The 23,972-nt window shown below is 43.8% G+C and overlaps 1 protein-coding gene across 1 annotated transcript in view; it reads right to left on the reverse strand.

Annotated features, from left to right (window-relative positions):
* Nucleotides 1–9,866: 9,866 nt before the first annotated feature.
* rngtt (RNA guanylyltransferase and 5'-phosphatase) overlaps nucleotides 9,867–23,972 on the reverse strand; it is a 519,190-nt gene continuing 505,084 nt past the window's right edge. The window contains exon 16 of the mRNA XM_038799337.1: nucleotides 9,867–10,984. Coding sequence (XP_038655265.1) covers nucleotides 10,821–10,984 — 164 coding nt within the window. The 3' untranslated portion in view covers nucleotides 9,867–10,820. The remainder of the gene's footprint in view (nucleotides 10,985–23,972) is intronic.

Here is a 23,972-nt window from a genome sequence, read left to right on the forward strand (position 1 = left end):
CTTACCTTCGCTGGACAAAATAAAATTTAAAAATTGCACCGTACCAGCATCTGCATGCAGGAATACGGTTCCCACAATTGCAATAGTGCAGCCAGTTTCTGTAGCCCGCAAATGAGTTGAAAGCTGTTATAACCATCAGACAGACGATAAGTTTTATTGGAAGAACACACTGCAAATGGATGCCCCAGTGGGTGATGTCATGAACAAAGGCATTGTATGAACTGGCTGAGGCCCTTGAAAAGCCAAAGATATTTCTCTTCAATAATATTTCATCTTCAGCTGAGAAATTAGGAAAATGGTCAGGCATCAGAAGATTAAAACCAAAGACGCTAAACAAATCAATCACCTGCTCCTTAGTGAGCGTACGAGTGATTGCAGAACATCACTCACCTTTAGAAAATGAATGACTCCTGTCTCGACTGATAAATTACTGACCTGAAAAGATGCTTCTCTACAGAGCCCATTCTCAGTCCCTCTGAGCAGTGGAAATTCAAACTTGTACAGGGTAGCTTTCCAATAAATTAGATGGTTATGTTGAACTGTGTGTCTATACATGGGGATGAGTTATATATCGCAGTAAGTTATGCAGAGTTGACAGACACCAGTAGTACTAGTTCTGAGTCTCAATTAGTGGGAAGGATTCCAGATATTTGATACACAGGTTAAATTTAGGGATCCAGATGCTGAACGCGGTATCTTAGGGAAAGGGAACTGTGGTGACATGTACGGGTGACTGCTAAGGGGGGCCAACAGCCAACTGGACAAGACAAGAGAGAAGTGGGAGGAGGACTTGAGCTTCAAAATAGGGTGGGAACTCTGCAGCGAAGCACTGCCCAGGGTCAACTCCACCTCCACATGCGCAAGGCTAAGCCTAATTGCAGCTAAAAGTGGTGCACAGAGCCCATTTAACCAGAACCCTAATGAGCATTTTCTTCCCGGAGGTGGGGGACAGATGCGAACGGTACCAAGGAGCCAGGCCAACCACGGCCACATGTTCTGGTCTTGCCCCAGATTTGCTGGGTCCTGGACAGCCTTCTTTGAGACAATGTCCAAAGTGGTGAGGATGAGGGTGGAGCCATGCCCGAGAGTGGCAGTCTTTGGGTTATCAGAACAGCTAGATCTCTACATGGGGAGGTGGGCCGACGCCCTTGCCTTTGTCTCCCTGATCGCCTGCCAGAGAATCCTGCTCGGCTGGTGTCAGCAGGACCAAAGCTGCAGACTGGCTGTCTGACCTGGCGGATTTTCTCCAAATCAGGAGAATTAAATTCGCTATCCAGGGGTCGGAAGAAGGCTTCCACAAAGCGTGGGAGCCATTCACTCGGTTGTTCCAAAAAGTGTTTGTAGCCAACAACTAGGATACCAAAGGTCCAGCACAGTGGCGCAGTGGTTAGCCCTGCTGTCTCACAGCGCCGGGGTCCCAGGTTCGATCCCGTCTCTGGGTCACTGTCCGTGTGGAGTTGGCACATTCTTCCCGTGTTTCGCCCCCACAACCTAAAGATGTTCAGGGTAGGTGGATTGGCCACGCTAAATTGCCCTTTAATTGGAAAAAATGAATTGGAAAAAATGAACTGGGTACTCTAAATTTATTTTTTAAAAACCTAGGGTGCCAAAGATTAGGAGGGGGTAGCCATGACACAGTAAGGAAAGGGGGGGGGAGAAACAAGGAAGTCAACCAAGCCCAACAAAAGACCCAAGAGACATTGGGGGGGGGGGGGGGGGGGGGGGGGAAAGAGGGGCAACAACAACCTGAACCAAAGGAAAGAAAAGCAATGGGAAAACCGTTGGGAAGTGAAACGCGGGGGACCACAATCACCACGGCAAATACCGTAAGGAAGGAATAAAAGAACATAGAACATAGAGAAATACAGCACAGAACAGGCCCTTCGGCCCACGATGTTGTAGCAATAGAACATAGAACACTACAGCGCAGTACAGGCCCTTCGGCCCTCAATGTTGCGCCGACCTGTGAAACCATTTGAAGCCTATCTGACCTACACTATTCTATATTCATCCATATGTCTATCCAGTGACCACTTAAATGCCCTTAAAGTTGGCGAGTCTGCTACTGTTGCAGGCAGGGCGTTCCACACCCCTACTACTCTCTGAGTAAAGAAACTGCCACTGACATCTGTCCTATATCTCTCACCCCTCAATTTAAAGCTATGTCCCCTCGTCTTGGTCATCACCATCCGAGGAAAAAGACTCTCACTGTCCACCCTATCTAACCCTCTGACTATCTTATATATCTCTATTAAGTCACGTCTCAGCCTTCTCCTCTCTAACAAAAACAACCTCAAGTCCCTGAGCCTTTCCTCGTAAGACCTTCCCTCCATACCAGGCAACATCCTAGTAAATCTCCTCTGAACCCTTTCCAAAGCTTCCACATCCTTCCTATAATGTGGTGACCAGAACTGCACGCAGTACTCCAGGTGCGGCCGCACCAGAGTTATGTACAGCTGCAGCATGACCTTGTGGTTCCGAAACTCAATCCCCCTGCTTATAAAGGCTAGCACACCATATGCCTTCTTAACAGCCCTATTGATTGGCTGGCAACTTTCAGGGATTTATGTACCTGGATGCCGAGATCTCTCTGTTCATCTACACTACCAAGAATCTTGCCATTAGCCCAGTACTCTGCATTCCTGTTACTCCTTCCAAAGTGAACCACCTCACACTTTTCCGCATTAAACTCCTCTGCCACCTCTCAGCCCAGCTCTGCAGTTTATCTATGTCCCTCTGTATCCTATAACATCCTTCAGCACTATCCACAACTCCACCGACCTTTGTGTCATCTGCAAATTTACTAACCCATCCTTCTACACCCTCTTCCAGAACTTTTGTCCTTGTTTAATGATAGATCATAGAATTTTGGACACTAAGGGCAATTTATCATGGCCAGTCCACCCAACCTGCACATCTTTGGACTGTGGGAGGAAACCCACGCACACACGGGGAGGATGTGCAGACTCTACACAGTGACAAAAGCTGGAATCGAAACTGAGACCCTGGAGCTGTGAAGCAATTGTGCTATCCACAATGCTACCGTGCTGCCCTGAAGAACAAATTAATCTACACTCCATTATTCTACCATAATCCATGTACCTGTCCAATAGCCGCTTGAAGGTCCCTAACGTTTCCGACTCAACAACTTCCACAGGCAGTGCATTCCATGCCCCCACAACTCTCTGGGTAGAGAACCTACCTCTGACATCCCCCCTATATCTTCCACCATTTACCTTAAATGTATGTCCCCTTGTAATGGTTTGTTCCACCCGGGGAAAAAGTCTCTGACAGTCTCCTCTATCTATTCCCCTGATCATCTTATAAACCTCTAACAAGTCGCCCCTCATCCTTCTACGTTCTAATGACATAAGGCCTAGCACCCGCAACCTTTCCTCATAAGACCTACTCTCCATTCCAGGCAACATCCTGGTAAATCTCCTTTGCACCTTTTCCAAAGCTTCCACATCCTTCCTAAAATGAGGTGACCAGAACTACACACAGTACTCCAAATGTGGCCTTACCAAGGTTTTGTACAGCTGTATCATCACCTCAGGGCTCTTAAATTCAATCCCTCTGCTAATGAACACTAGCACACCATAGGCCTTCTTCACAGCTCTATCCACTTGAGTGGCAACTTTCAAAGATCTATGAACACAGACCCCAAGATCTCTCTGCTCCTCTACATTGCCAAGAACCCTACCGTTAACCCTATATTCTGCATTCATATTTGTCCTTCCAAAATGGACAACCTCACACTTGTCTGGGTTAAACTCCATCTGCCACTTCTCAGCCCAGCTCTGCATCCTATCTATGTCTCTTTGCAGCCGACAACAGCCCTCCTCACTATCCACAACTCCTCCAATCTTTGTATCATCTGCAAATTTACTGACCCAGCCTTCAACTCCCTCATCCAAGTCATTAATGAAAATCACAAACAGCAGAGGACCCAGAACTGATCCCTGCGGCACGCCACTGGTAACTGGGCTCCAGGCTGAATATTTGCCATCCACCACCACTCTCTGACTTCTATCGGTTAGCCAGTTCGTTATCCAACTGGCCAAATTTCCCACTATCCCATGCCTCCTTACTTTCTGCATAAGCCTACTATGGGGAACCTTATCAAATGCCTTACTAAAATCCATGTGCACTACATCCACTGCTTTACCTTCATCCATATGCTTGGTCACCTTCTCAAAGAAGTCAATAAGACTTGTAAGGCAAAACCTACCCCTCACAAATCCGTACTGACTATCCCTAATCAAGCAGTGTCTTTCCAGATGCTCAAAAATCCTATCCCTCAGTACTCTTTCTATTGCTTTGCCTACCACCGAAGTAAGACGAACTGGCCTGTAATTCCCAGGGTTATACCTATTCCCTTTTTTGAACAGGGGCACGACATTCGCCACTCTCCAATCCTCTGGTACCACCCCTGTTGACAATGAGGACAAAAAGATCATTGCAAACGGCTCTGCAATTTCATTTCTTGCTTCCCATAGAATCCTTGGCTATATCCCATCAGGCCTGGGGGACTTGTCTATCCTCAAGTTTTTCAAAATGCCCAACACATCTTCCTTCCTAACAAGTATCTCCTCGAACTTACCAGTCTGTTTCACACTGCCCTCTCCAACAATATGGCCCCTCTCGTTTGTAAATACGGAAGAAAAGTACTCGTTCAAGACCTCTCCTATCTCTTCAGACTCAATACACAATATCCCGCTACTGTCCTTGATCGGACCTACCCTCGCTCTAGTCATTCTCATATTTCTCACATATGTGTGAGAAAAAGAAAAGGAAGGTAAAACTGTGATCTATCGATGTAAATAGTCATAACCGATCGATGTGAAAATAGTTCTAGTTTTACTTCTTATATATTCTCTTGTTTAACACCCACTGTTTGTTCATATCTATATTTGTTTTGTATACCAAGAATTCAATGAAAACACTTACTCAGGTGAATGAAGAGGTGGGTTCCAGATATCGACAAAGTCAAAGATGCAAGACGATACTTTGAATGCGAGTCTTTGCAGGCGTTAACAGACATCTACAGACGCTGAAAGATGCCCTCGTACGAAGGGGATATGCCGCCCGACTCATCGATGGACAGTTCCAACGCATCACAGCAAACAACCGCACCGACCTCCTCAGAAGACAAACACGGGACACAACCGACAGAGTACCCTTCATCGTCCAGTACTTCCCAGGAGCGGAGAAAGTTCGACATCTTCTTTGCAGCCTTCAACACATCATCGATGAAGACGAACATCTTGCCAAGGTCATCCCCACACCCCCACTACTTGCCTTCCAATAACCGCACAACCTCAAACAGACCATTGTTTGCAGCAAACTATCCAGCCTTCAGAACAGCGACCACGACACCGCACAACCCTGCCATAGCAATCTCTGAAAGACGTGCCAGATCATCGACATGGGTACCACCATTACACGTGAGAACACCACCCATCAGGTATGTGGTACATACTCGTGCGACTCGGCCAACGTTGTCTACCTCATACACTGCATGAAAGGATGTCCCAAAGCGTGGTAATTTGCGAGACCATGCAGATGCTGTGATAACGGCTGAACAGACATTGCGTGACAATCACCAGGCAGGAATATTCCCTTCCAGTCGTGGAACACTTCAGTAGTCAAGGGCATTCAGCCTCTGATCTTCGGGTAAACGTTCTCCAAGGCGGCCTTCAGGACACGCGACAACGCATAATTGGGGAGCAGAAACTTAGACAGGTTCCACACACATGAGTACGGCCTCAACTGGGACCTTGGATTCATGTCGCATTACATTCACCTCCCACCATCTGGCCTGGGCTTGCAAAATCCTACCGACTGTCCAGGCTTGAGACAATTCACACCTTTTAAATCTGTGATTATCACTCTCTACAGTTGTTTCGTCTGGACCTGTAAAGACTTAATTACCTGCAAAGACTCGCATTCAAAATATCGTCTTGCATCTTTGACTTTGTCTGTATATATGTTTCTGTAATGTACCTCTTCATTCACCAGAGAAAGAAGCTGTGCTCCGAAAGCTAGTGATTCGAAACAAGCCTGTTGGACTTTAACCTGGTGTTGTAAGACTTCTTACTGTGCTCTACCATATTATAGTCACTCATCCCCAAGGGTTCTCTAGATTGCCAACTAATCCTTTCTCATTGTACAACATCCAGTCCAAGATGGCCTGTTCCCTTGTTGGTTCCTCAACATACTGGCCCAGAAAACCATCCTGTATACATTCCACAAATTCCTCCTCTATTGTACTGTGATGAACTTGAGTCACCCAATCTATATGCAGATTAAAGTCACCCATAATCACGGATGTTCCTTTATCACACGCATCTCTGATTTCCTGTCTAATGCTATTCCCAACATTACCATTGCAATTTGGTGGTCCCTACGAATGTTTTTTTACCTTGATGTTTCTTAATGTTACCCAGACAGATTCCATCATCTGTACTCCTATATTTCCTCAATATTGTATCAATATCTTCTTTAATCAACAATGCAACTCCACCACCTCCACCACAGTCACCCGATACATCCTACTATTTCTACTCTGACTAGCACGTGGCACTGGTAGTAACCCCGAGATCACTACCTTTGAGGTACGACTTCTCAACTTTCTTCCTAACTCTCTACATTCTGTTTTCAGGACCGGATCCCATTTTTTACCTATGCCGTTGGTACTGATGTGCACCACGACCACTGGCTGTTCACCAGCTGTCCCCCTCCATAACGTCCTGTAACCGCTCGAGACATCCTTAACCCTAGCACCAGGGAGGCAATATCCTGGAGTCTCATTTGCGGCCACAAAAACACCTATCTATTCCCCTTACAATCAAATCTCCTATAACTAGCATTCCCACACTTTTTATACTTCCCCTCTGCAGCAGGACCAACCATGGTACAACGAATTTGGCTGTTGCTGCTTTCCGCCGAGAGGTCATCCCCCTCAACAGTATTCAAAATGGTATACCTGTTTTGCAGGACAATGCCCACAGGAGATTCCTGAACTGCCTGTCAGCTCTCTTGCTCTGCCTGGTGGTCACCCATTCCCTTCCTGAGTGAATGATCATAATGTTGCACTCCAAGGGTTTTGCAACTTATCTTTTAATGAGGTTGGGGTTAACATATGCTATTAAGTGAACTCAAAGATGAACTGCCAAATGCAGGAAAGTCATGTTATATGCTTTATTCTCTCGTTAAAAACAACGAGAGTATGAGTTTACATGCCAAACTTAATCTGCCACTAGCAAGAAATATTTTCACTGATTTCATTGACCTATGCATGGTCATGGAACAGTGGGGTTTATAAAAAATACAAATTTATAAAAGTATAAAATAGTTTTAATTGTATTTAAAAAATGGTGTGCCCTGTTCTGACAATAGCATTATTATTTATTCTGGACCATGACAGTGACAATCTTTGACAGCAGTGAAGGATTTAATCAAGTGTAACAATAAGGAGCCAGAGTAAAACTGACATTAAGGGGGATTGGGGATAATTTCTCCGCTGGCTGGAGTCATACTTGGCACAAAGGCAGATGGTTGTAGTTGTTGAAGGCCAATAATCTCAGGATCAGGGCATCCCAGGAGTTCCCTGGGCAGCGTCCTATGCCCAGTCATCCTCAGCTGCTTCATTAATGACCTTCCCTCCGACATAACATCAGATTGTTCGCGAATGATTGCAGTCTTCAGCTCCATTTGAAATTCCTCAGACAATGAAGTAATCTTTGCCTGCAAGCTGTATAACCTGGACAACATGCAGTCCTGTGCTGATAAGTGACAAGGAACCTTTACAGAACTGCCAGGCAATGACCAACAAGAGAGCCCAACCAACTCTGTTGATATTATATAGCATTGCAATTGCTGAACCCCCACCATGAATATCCCGGGGGTGTCACCACTGACTAGAAACACAATTAGTTCAGCCAAGTAAGTGCTGAAGCAGGAAAAGGTTGTGGATTCCTGGTGAGTAACTCACCAAAACATCACCACCATCAACAGGAAACAAGTCAGGAATGTGATGGAATATTCTCAGTTTGTCTGGATAAGTTCAACTTCTACCAAACTCAAAGAAATTTGGCAACATACAGACCAAAGCAGTCCAGTTGATCGGCACCTCATTCACTAATCTAATTATCCACACCTTCCATCACTGGAGTATGGCTGAGGTATGCACTATCTACAGCAGTGTTTTCAAACTATTTTTCCAGACACGCATTTTTACCAACCAGTCAGCCTTCGGGACCCACGCAAGCCGACCTTCGTGACCCACGGGGGGGGGGGGGGGGGGGGGGGGGGCCCTGCTTTCTACCTCTCTTCAGGCAGGAAGATTATATTGCATATTAAAAAAATTCTCCTGCGTCTCCGATCGAGCAAATTCGCACGCAACAGCCGCAGCAGCCGGCTTTTAACAATGCCGGCTGCGAGCGGCCTTCAAAATAAAGGCCGCGACCATATACAAAAATGCGTGCGCACTGCACATGCGTGCCTGCTCATCGGTGCACAAGCGCAGAACCATGCGGCTCCGCGACCATCCTGAAACCAGCCCGTGACCCACCTGCGGGTCACGACCCCAACTTTGAAATTGCCTGATCTACAGGATGCACTGCAGGCTTATGGGGCAACACCCTGCAAACGCTTCGCCACGTAGACGAATGTGTGGGCAGCAGTGCATAGGAAAATCATGTTTTCCAGATTCCACCCCTCAAGTTCTTCAATGGTTAGATATCGCTGTTCCTTCATTGGTGCTGGGTCAAAATACCAAACTTCCTACCAAATATCACTGCGACAATATCCTCGCCATATCAACTACAGTGATTGAAGAAGGAGGCAGTCCACCACCACCTGTTCAAAAACTGGGGATTGGCAATAATTATTAGCCCTGTCAGCAATGCCTATATCTCAATAACAAATAATAATAAAAATATACACACAGCAAATTTATGCAAACATTTGCATATTGAAGAAAAATAAACTGAATAAGGTAAGATTATTTAGAAAGACAGAACCTTTTTCTTACAGCCTACCTAGGCTGAAACGTAAAATACAAAATATGAAACCAATCTTTAAAAAAAATCAATATAGTATCCGCCAATGAGTGACTCAGACCCCTGGAAACACCTTTACCAAGTTTCTTCTCGTGGCAGCTGTTTCACCATAAAGATGCCAGTGTGATTACACTATGCTCATTCTGCAACATGATGTGGAGATGCCGGCGTTGGACTGGGGTGAGCACAGTAAGAAGTCTTACAACACCAGGTTAAAGTCCAACAGGTTTGTTTCAAACACGAGCTTTCGGAGCACGGCTCCTTCTTCAGGTGAAGAAGGAGCCGTGCTCCGAAAGCTCGTGTTTGAAACAAACCTGTTGGACTTTAACCTGGTGTTGTAAGACTTCTTACCATTCTGCAACAGTCTTTGAGCAAAGGAAAGGAAATCCAAAGTTTGTAAACACTCGATGCAAATAAACACAATGCCAGATCTTAGGGTATGTCTCTTATCCATTTTTACTGAGGAAATGGAATCCAGACAATGCATTTTCAAATTGTTTTTAAACATGCCTCTTTAAAAAATTTTTGAAGGGTTAAACACAACCATAAAAAAAATTTAACTTTGCTAATTTGCTGGAATATAGTACTCCCTGAAGTACGTGAATTTATTTTCATTTCCCTGAAATTTTCAATGATTGAAATGCTTTTCAGTTAATCAGACAATGAGGTTGATTGAAAAAAGGTAAATTGCTTCACATGTGTGCCTTTTGGATAAGTTACAGTGATAGCATATATGCAGTATGGCGAACAGGTGCTAAAACACAACAGCTATAACAAAAATAAGGGAACCTTACAAACAAACTCAAAACATTGTTCTTTTTTAATTAACAGACAAAAAAGATGCAACAAAGTTCTTCTAAAAATTACATAATCCAACACACTCCAACAGGTAGAATGTGCTGTATTTTACTTATTGCAATTGTTTACATCAAGTCCCCGACGTTTAAAAGAGAAAACATGAAACTTAGTGAACCAGCCGAAGGAACATGGAGTGGGGGAATCACTCTGGCTGACGAGCCTACTTTTTAAATTAAAGCAAATACACGTGATGTGTGTGCATGTGGAGGAGTTCTGGGGGAGGGGCGGAGGGGAGAAAAGAGTGGGGAAATCTTTATTCAATTAACGGAAGGTTGGTTCACTTAGCACAGTCTAGTATGGTCTTAGTGCACAAATAAACCTATTGAATCAAATTCTTTCATTTTGTGGCCTGCATAGTGTGTCTAGTAAAACCATAAAGTACATCAATTTTTTTTAAAAACTGGTAAAGTGTATGATAATTTAGTCTCCATCTTATATCTGGAACAGAATGCAAAAATGATAGCGAGCAAAATAGCTCCACAGCATTGCATACTTTGAATCAATTGATCTAGACAATTGTGAAAAACAAAAAAAGCATGATTTTCTCCATAGAAGAAATATTTTTATATTTGTAGTCTCTTGCAAATATAAAATAGGGACTAAAGGTTGCAGCACAGTAACAAAAGAGCCCACAAACAACTTCTGAAATATGGAGATATATTAATATGTAAAGAAACCAAATTAAAAACTGTTCCGAATGAGTAGTGATTTTTACATTTTACTGTTTGTTGAATTCAGAGAGAAATGTCTAATGATGTTGAAGGCAATCTCAATATATCCACTTCCACCAACCCTCCCAGAGAGAATAGTTTTGATATCAGTCTATACAGACCTGCAAAAACAATGATGCTGCATTTTAAACCTTTTACAGAGATGCAATGTCTACAAATATGATGCTTACGAAGCATGGTTTGGTCGCTTCGGAGGGGGTGGTGGCATTAGTTCAGAGTCCATATCCAGAGATTTTTTCCTTGGTTCTCTCTGGGATTGTATCTGATTCCTTTCAATGAATTCAAACAGGAATTCCTTTGTAACTGGATTTTTGATACTGCCGCAGACAGCTGGAATGAGAAGATGGCAATCAGAGTGAGATGGGAAGGATTTAATTAATTCTCCAAAGTGTCACTACTGCATCACAATCACACACAAGTAAACTGGAATATCCACAACTATTTAATACCAAGTTATCATAGAATGTTATAGAATTTGCAGTGCAGTAGACTGCTCGGACTTTTAAAAATGTTAGGACTTCAAAATTTATAATTACTTCAGCTTCCTTGCGAGACCAAAAAAATCAGCGTGCTGGCAGACAGAAAAATAAACTGTAGAGAAATATCTTTGTTCATAAAAATATGGTTAAGTAAAATACACTCTGAATTGCCAGCGGTCATAATCAATGCAGTCTACATTTCAGGTATAAACATTTATATTTTACTTTGCTTATGCTCAGACACAATTTCATAAATTTATGCTGAACATTCAAACTTATATCGTTGGCTGGAATGGAACTGGTGTTCCAGTTACAGTGAGAGAGGTGAAAGGTATTTTTTCACAAAATGCTGGAAATACTGCCTGCTGAGTATTTCCAACGTTTTCTGATTTTATGTTTGATTTCCAGCACCGCTATATTTTGCTTCTGTGCTGAAAGGTATCCCATACTTGTGTGCATTTGAATACCTTTCTTGTAAATAAAATGTCCTTGTGCCTTCAAGCTGAGGTGAGGTGCACAGGATCTGATCATTTTATAGCTGCAGAAAGTGGTTGTAGTTTGCTAAATTTGCCAGTTGCTAGTACATAATTCCTCTTTGCAATAGAAAATTGTTGTCCAATTAAAAGTTCAGGTTAAAAGGCCTTCCTTGTTTTGCCACTTTACTTTCTGAGATTATGTGCTTGTAAAATAAAAGGTACATTTGTGATATATCTGTGATGGTTCCACAGCCATTTTGTTTATGAACTGCCATTTTACAGTATACTTCCAACACGAGCAAGACATCCCCTATCTGAGGATCAATTAGATTTTCACATATTTAGTCGGCTGCAAAATAAATCCTCATAATTTTTCTGCCCATTTGCAGGCTTTGTAAACATGATAACTAAAAAGAAGCCGAACTCTAGATTCCAGAATACAAGCTGCACCAAGTATGTATTTCATGTCCCATTTATTTGGATTTGAATCTTGTTAAGCATTCAGTGATTTCAATGCAATTTGAGCTGCAGCTTTAGTGAGTCTGGCTTCACAGCTATACAAACCAGGTAATTTTATTTAATGCAAAGTCACATAAAGCACCTTTGGGCGAGACCTCCATCGGGATATTTACTCACGTGACTTTAGATTTACACCTGACAGAACTGCTCCAATGGCAATGTCAACGCGAAGATTACACCAGGATTGAAGTTAGTAATTTATGCATAAAATTAAAAAAATTCTAGAGTCGCGAAGTATTACAATTACAGAAAAATTAATACTATACATTTTTTAAAAATTACACTCATTTTGGTGCTTATTGTCACGTGTACTGAGGTACAGTGAAAAGTATTTTTTTGCGATCAGCTCAAACAGATCATTTAGTCCATGAAAATAAAATTAAAATTAAATGCATAAAAGGGCATCACAAGTCCACATTGACACCAGCAACAGGTGAAGCATACAAGAGTGTGGTATTAATCAGGTCAGTCTTTTAAGAAGGTCATTTAGGAGTCTGATAACAGTGGGAAAGAAGCTGTTTTTGAATCTGCTCGTGCGTGTTGTCAGGCTTTTGTATCTCAAAATTTTATTCAGCTAAGTTTAAAGTATGGAATTTTGCAGTCCAGAAAAAGCATTCAACCTTCTGTGCTGACTCTCCGAAACCTATACAATTAGTCTGAGTCACCTGCCCATGCTCAATTATTAGTCAAGTGATGGAAAGAGTCTTCGCTAATGTAAGAAAACAATCTCTGCAACATCAATAGCCTGTTCATTGGCACTCAGTTTGGGTTCTATTAGAAATATTTAGCTCCAGATGAAAATCTTGGCACAGTCTTGATCCATGCATGGCCATGGGTTGAATGTCAGAAGATAGGCTCGAGTGACTACCTTTGGCATCAAGGCAGCATTTGACTAAATAAAACAGCAAGAAATTCAAGCAAAACTGAGGTAATTACAGAAGTGGAGGTTGAGTGAAAATCCCCCCAGTTATTAGGATTATATTTGAGCCAAAACAAGTTGGTTGTGATTGCTGGAGGTCAATTATCACAGGCCAGAACATTGCTGCAGGAGTTTTTCGGGATAGAATCTACATAGTAACCGCCCTCAGCTGCATCAATAGCACCCCGGCAACATAAGGCCAGGTGCGGATTAATTCACAATATCCAGCAATGTTCATAATTCCTTTAATAATGAAGCATTCTATGCCAGCGCATAGTAGGACCTTGCTAGCTTTGGCTGACCAGTGGTATGTACCATTTGCCTCAGGTAAGCATGAGGCAATGACTGCACCTCCAAGACAGGTCCAACCACCCTCACACTTTAGATGTCCAATGTCAGCTATAAGCACTATTTTATTTGAGATTTGGACATTGCTGGTAAGGCCAGCAACTGTCCTGGAGAAGGTGGTTAGAGGCCTTCATATGGAATGGTTAGTAGGACCTTATCAGCATTGACTGACAAGTAAAATTTACCATATTCCCCACACATGTTGATTCAGGTCAAAGCAGTCAACTTAACTAAATCGTAACCATCATCTTCAAAATATTTACTCCTTCCACATTCAGCACACAGTGACAGCACTTTGTACCACCTTAAAGGTACATCACAGCAAGTTGTCAAGGTTCCTTCAACAGCCAACTTCCAAACCACTAACCTCTACCACCTATAGGCAAGCTGGCGGATGGGAACATCACCACCTGCAAGTTCCTCTCCAAGTCATTAAACATCCTGACTTGAAACTACACTGTCATTACTTCATTGTCTCGAGGTCAAAAACTTGGAACTTCTTTCTTAACACACATTGAGTGTATCTGAACCACAAGTGTGGCAACGATTCAAGCTGGTGGCTCACTACCACCTTCTTGAGGACAATTAGGAATGGGCAATAAACGCCAGCCTTGCCAGCAATGTCCATATCCCGTAAATACAGAAAGAAGTTCCGGGAGCTCTGGTGAAACATAGTAAATAGGAGGAGGAGGCCTTTTGGCCTTTCAAACCTGGTTGATCATCGCACTTAATAACGTTCCCTCCATATCCTTTGATCTCCTTCGCCCCTAGTGCTGTATCTAACTGCTTCTTGAAAACATACAAGGTGCGATTTAAGAGCTTCTTCCCGTCAAAATCAGAGCAGCTGGTAGACCCTGGGAGAGGCCTTCTCCGGGATTCCCAACGGCCGTCGCGCTTTGTGAGATCTAACGAGATCTGGTGAGATGTCGAGATCTGGATCCCGCCCATAATGGACAGGATCCAGTTTCGCATGGTTACGTCAGGTTAGAAATGCTGGGGATCGGGCCCAGGGGGGGGGTCCTCTCCGTGTTAGGTGAGGTGTGGGGTGCGTCTCCCTCTCCCCCAGAGGAAACCCTCATTGGGAGGGAACGGGGGGGTTGCATCGGGGGCCGAATGATTGGGACGCCTTTCTCGAGGAGTTCTGCTCATCTGAGCTCCTCAGTGCAGGAAATGCTCTAAAGTGCGGCCTCAGGTGTCATTTCCCGCTGTGGCACGAAATAGCAACAAAGTGCCATTAGATAGTGGGGTCATTCCCCACGCTTAACAACACCGCTAATCCCACCCAGAACAGGCTGATTTATTTTGTTAAATCGCGGCCACAGTGATTTGGCATCAACTGCTTTCTCTGGTATCGAATTCCGCAGGCGAATTCCACACAATGTACCTCTGCCTCCATCCTTGCAAAACAAATACTGACTGCACCGCTGTAACATTTTTCATACCAGCTAACTGTGAAATTGCCAACTTAATGCTTAGTTGCACTGAATTGATGGTAGTTTCATGCTGTCAGTCCATGGCTGCAATAAACCAAGTCCAGCCAGGTTTTATAAAGGGATAATGTGGAAAACAAATTAATTCAACGGAGGACCACCAATAATTATTGGCTTAATTGGTGTTTTTATTTAAGCGGTAGTAATCATATCCTTGGTGAAAAATGTAGTTTAGCAGTAATACCCTCAAGAGTGCAATTACTTGAAATTATCATGCTCCATTTTGAAGAAAGCAGGAGGTAACATTAAATGCCTACCCAAAAATCACTCTTACAAACAACCAAAACACCAAATAATCCATTAAATACATCTGGATCTTAAACAAACTACATTCAATAACTGAGCAGACACGAGTCTCCATTAGGAATTCAAGCAATCACATATTTACAAAAAGAATTGTACTCACATAAGGGACAGCAGCAACAGTTGTTGCAGATTTATTTACGTTTAACTCATCCATTTTCTAACATACTTTGCCTATATCTGTGACTCATACCCACAGAGCAGCAAACTAATAACATTTGATTTGATTTATTATTGTCACATGTATTGGCATACAGTGAAAAGTATTATTTCTTGCATGCTGTACAAACAATGCATACCGTGCATAGGGAAGGAAGGAGCGACTGCAGACTATAATGTTACAGTTATAGCAAGGTGTAGAGAAAAGATCAACTTAATACGAGATAGGTCCATTCAAAAGTCTGATGGCAGCAGGGAAGAAGCTGTTCTTGAGTCGGTTGGTACGTGACCTCAAACGTTGGTATATTTTTCCTGACGGAAGGAGGTGGAAGAGAGTATGTCCGGGGTGCGTGGGGTCCTTAATTATGCTGGCTGCCTTTCCGAGGCAGCGGAAATTGTAGACAGAGTCGATGGATGGGAGGCTGGTTTGCGTGATGGACTAGGCTACATTCACAACCTTTTGTAATTTCCTGTGGTCTTGGGCAGAGCAGGATCCATACCAAAGCTGTGCTACAACCAGAAAGAATGCTTTCCTTGGTGCCTCTGTAGAGGTTGTTGAGAGTCGTAGGTGACATGCCAAATTTCCTCAGTCTTCTGAGAAAGTAGAGTCGTTGGTGGGCTTTCTTAACTATAGTGTCGGCATGGGGGGGCCAGGACAGGTTGTTGATGATCTGGACACCTAAAAATTTGAAGCTCTCGACCCTTTCTACTTCGTACCCATTGGTGTAGACAGGGCCATGTTCTCCACTACGCTTCCTGAAGTCAATGACAATCTCCTTTGTTTTGTTGACATTGAGGGAGAAATTATTGCTGTCGCACCAGTTCACCAGATTCTCCATCTCATTCCTGTACTCTGTCTCATCATTGTTTGAAATCCGACCCATTACTGTGGTGTCTGGTTTAGCTGGTAGGGGCTGGTTTAGCTCACTGGGCTAAATCGCTGGCTTTTAAAGCAGACCAAGCAGGCCAGCAGCACGGTACGATTCCCATACCAGCCTCATACCATACCGGACAGGCGCCGGAATGTGGCGACTAGGGGCTTTTCACAGTAACTTCATTGAAGCCTACTCGTGACAATAAGCGATTTTCATTTCATTTCATTTTTCATCAGCAAAGTTGAAAATCGAGTTGGAGGGGAATTTGGCCACACAGTCATAGGTGTATAAGGAGTATAGTAGGGGCTGAGAACACAGCCTTGTGGGGCACCGGTGTTGAGGATGATCGTGGAGGAGGTGTTGTTGCCTATCCTTACTGATTGTGGCTTGTGGGTTAGAAAATTCAGGAATGATGTTCATCTTCTTGAAGCAGATAGGGACCTCAGACTGTTGTAAAGAGAGGTTGATGTTTGTGAATATCCCCGCCAGTTGCTCCGCGCAAGACCTGAGTGCCCGTCCGGGTACCCCATCCGGGCCAGTGGCTTTCCGAGGATTGACCTTCGAGAAGACTGCTCTGACGTCTGCAATGGTGATCTCAGATACAAGTTCACCTGAGGCTCCTGGGGTGGAGAGCTTGACCTCTTGTTCAAAGCGTGCATAGAATGCGTTGAGCTCATCAGGGAGGGGTGCATTGGAGCTGATGATTTTACATGCCTTCATCTTGTAGCCCGTTATGTCTTGCAGACCTTGCCATAGTCGGCGGGGGTCCTTGCGGCTAGCCTGGGACTCGAGCTTGGTCCGGCACTGTCTTTTGGCATCTTTGATGGTTCTCCTGAGACCATATCCAGCTTTCTTCTATAGGTCAGGGTCGCCTGACTTGAATGCCTCAGACCTAGACTTCAGCAAGCAGTGGATATCCCTGTTCATCCAGGGTTTCCGGTTGGGAAACATGCGGATTTGTTTCTTTGGCACATAGTCTTCTACACATTTACTAATGAAGTCAGTTACTGTAGTGGCGTACTTGTTCAGGCTGGTCGCAGAGACATAGACTTTCAGGCTGTGTTGGGTGCTGCATTCATTATCTTGGTGCTTCACCTCACATAAATACATCTTTGAAATTGTTTAAAAATGGATGGTGTGGTCTTAGAACTATAATTTTATCAGCAGGATTACTCATCAAAAATGACTGATTACTTTTGCACACTGGTCTGAGGGGTTGGCATTAAGTAATTGAATCAAATAGAGGAAAAGATAAAAATAATAAAAGCCAGAAAAATGATAATCATTAACCTTTTTGCTCACTTAATTATGATTACAATTGAATGCACTTAGTGAGATAGATTTCTTCATTTCTGGACTTAATGCTAACATTAAATGCAGAGAAAAGATAATGATGACTGTTAAGATAGGAGTAAATGGAATGCACTATGAGCTTTGATAAAAATGCATGTTTAAGGCTCTACTCTCTGTACTCAATCTCTGCTCTTATTTTAAAAATGAAATTTATTCATGAATGTTAAAAATAATATATTTCAAACAAAGAGTATATGATGCATTCTGAAAACACTGGCACTTCATTTACTGGTGCCAGATAATTAACATTCCAATTTGTGTTTTAGTGCATGTCCTTCAGGGTTTATCAGGTCCATCTCAGTTTTTTGATTTAAAGGAATAAAGGAGGACACATTTTAGAGAACTTTGAGGAGGGCAAAAAAACAAGCAGTGAAAGTCCAAAGCCAGTGTCCAAAGCCTTCGGGTGGGAGGCTATAAAGATAGGTGTCAGAAGGGCAGCACGGTGGCACAGTGGTTAGCATTGCTGCCTACGGCGCTAAGGACCCGGGTTCGAATCCCGGCCCTGGGTCACTGTCCTTGTGGAGTTTGCACATTCTCCCAGTGTCTGCGTGGGTTTCACCCCCACAACCCAAAGATGTGCAGGATAGGTAGATTGGCCATGCTAAATTGCCCCTTAATTGGAAAAAATAATTGGGTACTCTAAATTTATTTTTTTTAAAAGATAGGTGTCAGAACAGATGGAAGATTAAGGAAAAAGGCAGCGAAGGAAATTTGGATAAAAAGTGAAAAGGGTTCTGAGGAATACGAATAGGTCAGGATAAAAGATTTTATGTCCCTCAGAAATAAATCAGGTAGCTGGAGGTATCAGTTGAAATGGTTACGCGTGGATATTGCAACCTTGGTCTCACCTGATTTTTTTCAACCAGAGCATAATTGTTAAAATATTTTTAGGAGAGATCGCTCAAGATATTCTGTTTGGTAGAATTAAGAAACAAGAAGGGATCTGTCACTATGCTAGGAATACACTACATAGCAATAAAATAAATGATCAATGTGACTTGTAGGCTTGTACAGGCTACTATTCTAAAAGACAGAAGTGTGTGGTCAGAATTGTCAAGGATTTTCCAAGAATATACTGAGCAGGGTGTTCTTGGAATATATGTAGTTTGTGCAAGGAAACATGCAGCATTAGATCAGGCTAAGAAAGTAGGAGCAAACGAGTTGACTATTGGTTAACATTGTAGAAATGACCTGATTGAAAAACAGTCAAACAGTAAAAGATAACGAGGAGGGCACTCAGCAGAACACATACCTCTGTCATACTGTATTAACTTCATAATCATATTGCAGCTCTGCCTCAAGACATTTCCCTGAGCTCTATCTCACTAAAGAAGCTTCAGACTAACCTGCATCCAATAACCTATTCTGAAAACTCTGCTCACATTTTAACATCTGAAATTACACGACAGCAGCTGAGACGGAGTTGGAAGGTCAGAGATCCGGAGTGAGGGGAGTCAGGGATTCGGGGTGAGGGGAGTCAGGGATTCGGGGTGAGGGGAGTCAGGGTGAGGGGAGTCAGGGATTCGGGGTGAGGGGAGTCAGGGGTTCGGGGTGAGGGGAGTTCGGGGTGTCAGGGATTCAGGGTGAGGGGAGTCAGGGATTCGGGGTGAGGGGAGTTCGGGGTGAGGGGAGTCAGGGATTCAGGGTGAGGGGAGTCAGAGATTCAGGGTGAGGGGAGTCAGAGATTCAGGGTGAGGGCAGTCAGAGACTCGAGTTGGGAGCAGAGAGTCGAAGGGCTGGAGTGTGGGTGTCGGAGAATGGTAGTGGTCAGAGGTTTGGGTGAGGGTGTTCGAAACGTCGGGGTGGGGATGTCGGAGGATCAGGGTGGGGAATTCGGAGGGTCAGGGTGGGGACGCGGGGGGGGTCAGGGGTGGTCTCAGAGGGTCGGGAGGGGGCGCTATTGGAGAGTCAAGGTTGGGAAGGTTTGGTGTTGGTGGTGGAGTGAGTCCACATTCCGCCCATCAGGGTGGGGTGTCTGAGGATCGGGGTTACAGGGATAGGGCAGGTGAGTAGGCCTAGGAGGGTTGTGGCAGACCCGATGGGCCAAATTATTTCCTTCTGCAGTGTAGGAATTCTATGAATTCTGAGCGCACCCGCCAACCATAATATTGCACGAAGGTGCCATGACGATGGGACGCATGGTCGCCATCTTCTCGTCCAATTTCACGTGATTTCGGAACAGGCGCACACTCTCAAGCTCTGTAAAATTCTGGCCATGGATACATCTTTGAAGGGTCTCAGGGTGTAGGGGAATTGAGCATTGGAAGTTGAAATTTCCTGGGCAATTTAGAATGCTTGTGTTGGGACTTCTGAAAATATTCCAGAATATGTCTGGTGTTAACCAACCAAAGGCCGGAAGATCTGGGCCATTTAAAAATGACTTCAATGAGGTGCAGGAAGAATGCACCCCAAACGGAGGTAAAGTGGGGCTATGTCAAAAGCAGTAATTTCATAGTTAAGGAGAAATAGAAGCCAGTGCAGACTCCTTCTGCACTATAAATTCTATGATTCTATGAAGTTAGAGCAAAACTACAATTCAAAATGATTCACACTGTAAAGACTGGGAAGATGAACGGAATAAAAATATGACGATTATAAAAAACAGTCTAGCTGGCAGCAGAAAGAGAGAGGGGGAGAGATAGGAAAGTATGAGCGAAAAATGGCAATCAATATTAAAGGAAATAACTGGCTTTAATCGGGACTCAATAAGTAAAAGGACAGTTGAAGTAAGTGTGGAATCACTTATGGATGAAGGAGGTTATCTTGCACTTGACAGTCAAAAATGTTGGAATTACAATAAATAGATGTCTTGAACCAGCTTTTACAAAAGGTGATGAATTAAGACTACAGGAGAACCCAAAGTGAATGTGCAGAACAGCCATGGTAAATACTGAAAAACAATATAAAAAAGGTTAATGGAAGGAGAACAGAAAACTCAAGCCCTAATTATTATGTATTCAAGAACATGGAAAATGTTGGGAAGAAGTACTGCACTAATCACAGTTTTACAAACATTTTCCATTGGTGGTGGTAAGCAGGATTTTCCAACAAAAGTGCAAAAATAGGTGGAACCTAGATTTTTTGGAGGAGTACATTTTGGAAGAATAAACAATAAAAGGAATTATACTTTAAATGGTGATATCAATAAAGTGCAGAGCAGAGAAGTACAGGGATACAGAATCGTATTTCTTTCATTACGATATCCTGGGCTAGTGCATGGTCAATTCCATCCCCACTTGACCCGGAGTCACAACACAAGTGAATTAACCAATATTCTTAGAAAAATACCCAAAGTCTTTGGCCCTTGGCTGCCCAAAAATTACAGTCACCAGGTTTGTAAATGTAAACACGATTACAGATAAAGAGGGAGAGAGAGAGAGAGAGAACTAGAACAAAGAACAATACAGCACTGGAACAGGCCCTTCGGCACTCCAAGCCTGTACCAGTCACAATACCACCTTTGCCAAAACCCTCAGCAATTCCTTGTGCTGCATCCCTCTCTACCCATCCTATCCATGTGTTTGACAAGATGCCCTTTGAACGCCGTTAATGTATCTGCTTCCACAATCTCCCCTGGCAACGCGTTCCAGGCACTCAACACCCTTTGCTTAAAAAACCTGCTTCGCACATCTAAACTTTGCCCCACAGACATTAAACCTATGCCCCCTGGTGACTGACCCCTCCACCCTGGGAAAGAGTGCCTGTCCATCCACTCTATCCATGCCCCTCATAATCTTGTAGATCTCTATCAGGTCATCCTTCAACCTCTGTCTTTCTGGGCAGCAGGTGGCACAGACAGTTTGCCCTGCTGCCTCACGGCGCCGAGGTCCCAGGCTTGATCCCGGCTCTGGGTCACTGTCCGTGTGGAGTTTGCACATTCTTCCCGTGTTTGCGTGGGTTTCACCTCCACAACCCAAAGATGTGCAGGCTAGGTGGATTGGCCACGCCAAATTGCCCCTTAATTGGAAAACATTAATTGGGTACTCTAAATTTATTATTTTTAAAAACCTCTGTCTTTCTAATGAAAACAGTCCTAGCCTAATCAGCCTCTCCACATAGCCAACACCCTCCAGACCAGGCAACATCCTGGTAAACCTCCTCTGCACCCTCTCCAAAGACTCCACATCCTTCTGGTAGTGTGGCAACCAGAATTGTGCGCAATATTCCAAGTGCAGCCTTACCAAGGTCCTATACAACTGTAGCATGACTTGCCAGTTTTTATACTTGATGCCCTGTCCAATGAAGGCAAGCATTCCAGATGCTTTCTTGATTACCTTGTCGGCTTGTGTTGCCACCTTCAAAGATCTGTGGACCTGAACGCCGATATCCCTCTGACTTTGTACATTCCTAAGAGTTTTGCCATTTACAGTATATTTCCCCTTGATGTTAGACCTACCAAAATGCTCACATTTGTCCGGATTAAACTCCATTTGTAATTTCTCTGCCCAAGTCTCCAACCTATCTATGTCCTGCTGTATCTTCTGACAATCCTCAACAGTATCTGCCACTCCACCAACCTTGGTGTTATCCGCGAACTTACTAATCAGACCGGCTACATTTTCCTCCTTATCGTTTATGTACACTACAAACGACAGAGGCCCCAGCACAGATCCCTGTGGAACACCACTAGTTACAACCTTCCATTCAGAAAACACCCTTCTGCTGCTACCTTTTGCCTTCTGCGACCGAGCCAATTCTGTATCCATCTCACCTCTGACCCAGTGTGACTTCACCCTTTTGTACCAGTCTGCCATGAGACACCTTGTCAAAGGCTTTATTGACGTCCATGTAAACAACATCCACCGTCCTCCCCTCATCAATCATCTTAATCACTTCCTCAAAAAACACAATCAAGTTAGTAAGGCACAACCTCCCCTTCACAAAACCATAATGTCTATCGCTTATACTGTTTGCAAATGGGTAGACCTATCCACCTTAATATCTTTTAAAAGACCCAATACCTCCTCCTTTTCGATGTTAACATGATCCAGACTGTCCACACACCCTACCCAAGAATCAACTTCCACCAAGTGGTGAAGACTGATGCAAAGTACTCATTTAGTACCTCGCCCATTTCCTCTGGCTCAACACACAGATTCCCCCCACTATTCTCAAGTGGTCCAATCCTTACAAAATTTTCCTCTATTGAAACCTCAACCACCTATCCAGGCTCATTTCCCAATACCAGATCCAGTACTGCCCCTTCCCTCGTTGGACTATCAACATATTGCATCAAGTATGCTTCCTTACAAACCTTACAAACTCTGCCTCATCCAAACCCCTAGCACTAAGTGAGTCCCAGTCAATATAGGGAAAATTAAAATCCCCTACCACAACATCCCTGTTACTTTTGTATCAATCCAAAATGTCTCTACCTATCTGCTCCTTTATCTCTTGCTGGCAGTTGTGGGGGCCTGTAATAAACACCCAACATTTTGATTGCCCCCTTCCTGTTCCTGACCTCGACCTCATTGTATGAGCCCTCCAAAGTGTCCTCCCGTAGTACGGCTATAATATTCTCCTTAACTAGTAATGCTACTCCCCCACCTCTTTTCCATCCCCCTCTATCTTTCCTGAAGCATCTATATGCTCCAATGTTCAGCTGCCAATCCTGCCCTTCCTTTAACCATGTTTCTGTGATAGTCACAATTTATATATATATATATATATATATATATATATATATATAGAGAGAGAGAGCGCGAGAGAGAGGCAGAGAGAGAGACAGAGACAGTGAGAGAGAGAGAGAGAGGGCGCTTGTCTTTGTTTGCAGCCCTTAATGATTTTCCTGTAGATTCATTCATTCAGGTTAGTCAGCACGGATTTGTGAGGGGTAGGTCTTGCCTCACAAGTCTTATTGAATTCTTTGAGGAGGTGACCAAGCACGTGGATGAAGGTAAAGCAGTGGATGTGGTGTACATTGATTTCAGTAAGGCATTCGATAAGGTTCCCCATGGTAGGCTTATGCAGAATGTAAGGAGGCATGGGATAGTGGGAAATTTGGCCAGTTGGATAACGAACTGGCTAACCGATAGAAGTCAGAGAGTGGTGGTGGATGGCAAATATTCAGCCTGGAGCCCAGTTACCAGTGACGTACCGCAGGGATCAGTTCTGGGTCCTCTGCTGTTTGTGATTTTCATTAATGACTTGGATGAGGGAGTTGAAGGGTGGGTCAGTAAATTTGCAGACGATATTAAGGTTGGTGGAGTTGTGGATAGTGAGGAGGGCTGTTGTCGGCTGCAAAGAGACATAGATAGGATGCAGAGCTGGGCTGAGAAGTCGCAGATGGAGTTTAACCCAGACAAGTGTGTCCATTTTGGAAGGACAAACATGAATACGGAATACAGGGTTAACGGTAGGGTTCTTGGCAATGTGGAGGAGCAGAGAGATCTTGGGG

This window comes from Scyliorhinus canicula, chromosome 6 (genome assembly GCF_902713615.1).
Source record: "Scyliorhinus canicula chromosome 6, sScyCan1.1, whole genome shotgun sequence".
Classification (NCBI taxonomy): Eukaryota; Metazoa; Chordata; class Chondrichthyes; order Carcharhiniformes; family Scyliorhinidae; genus Scyliorhinus; species Scyliorhinus canicula.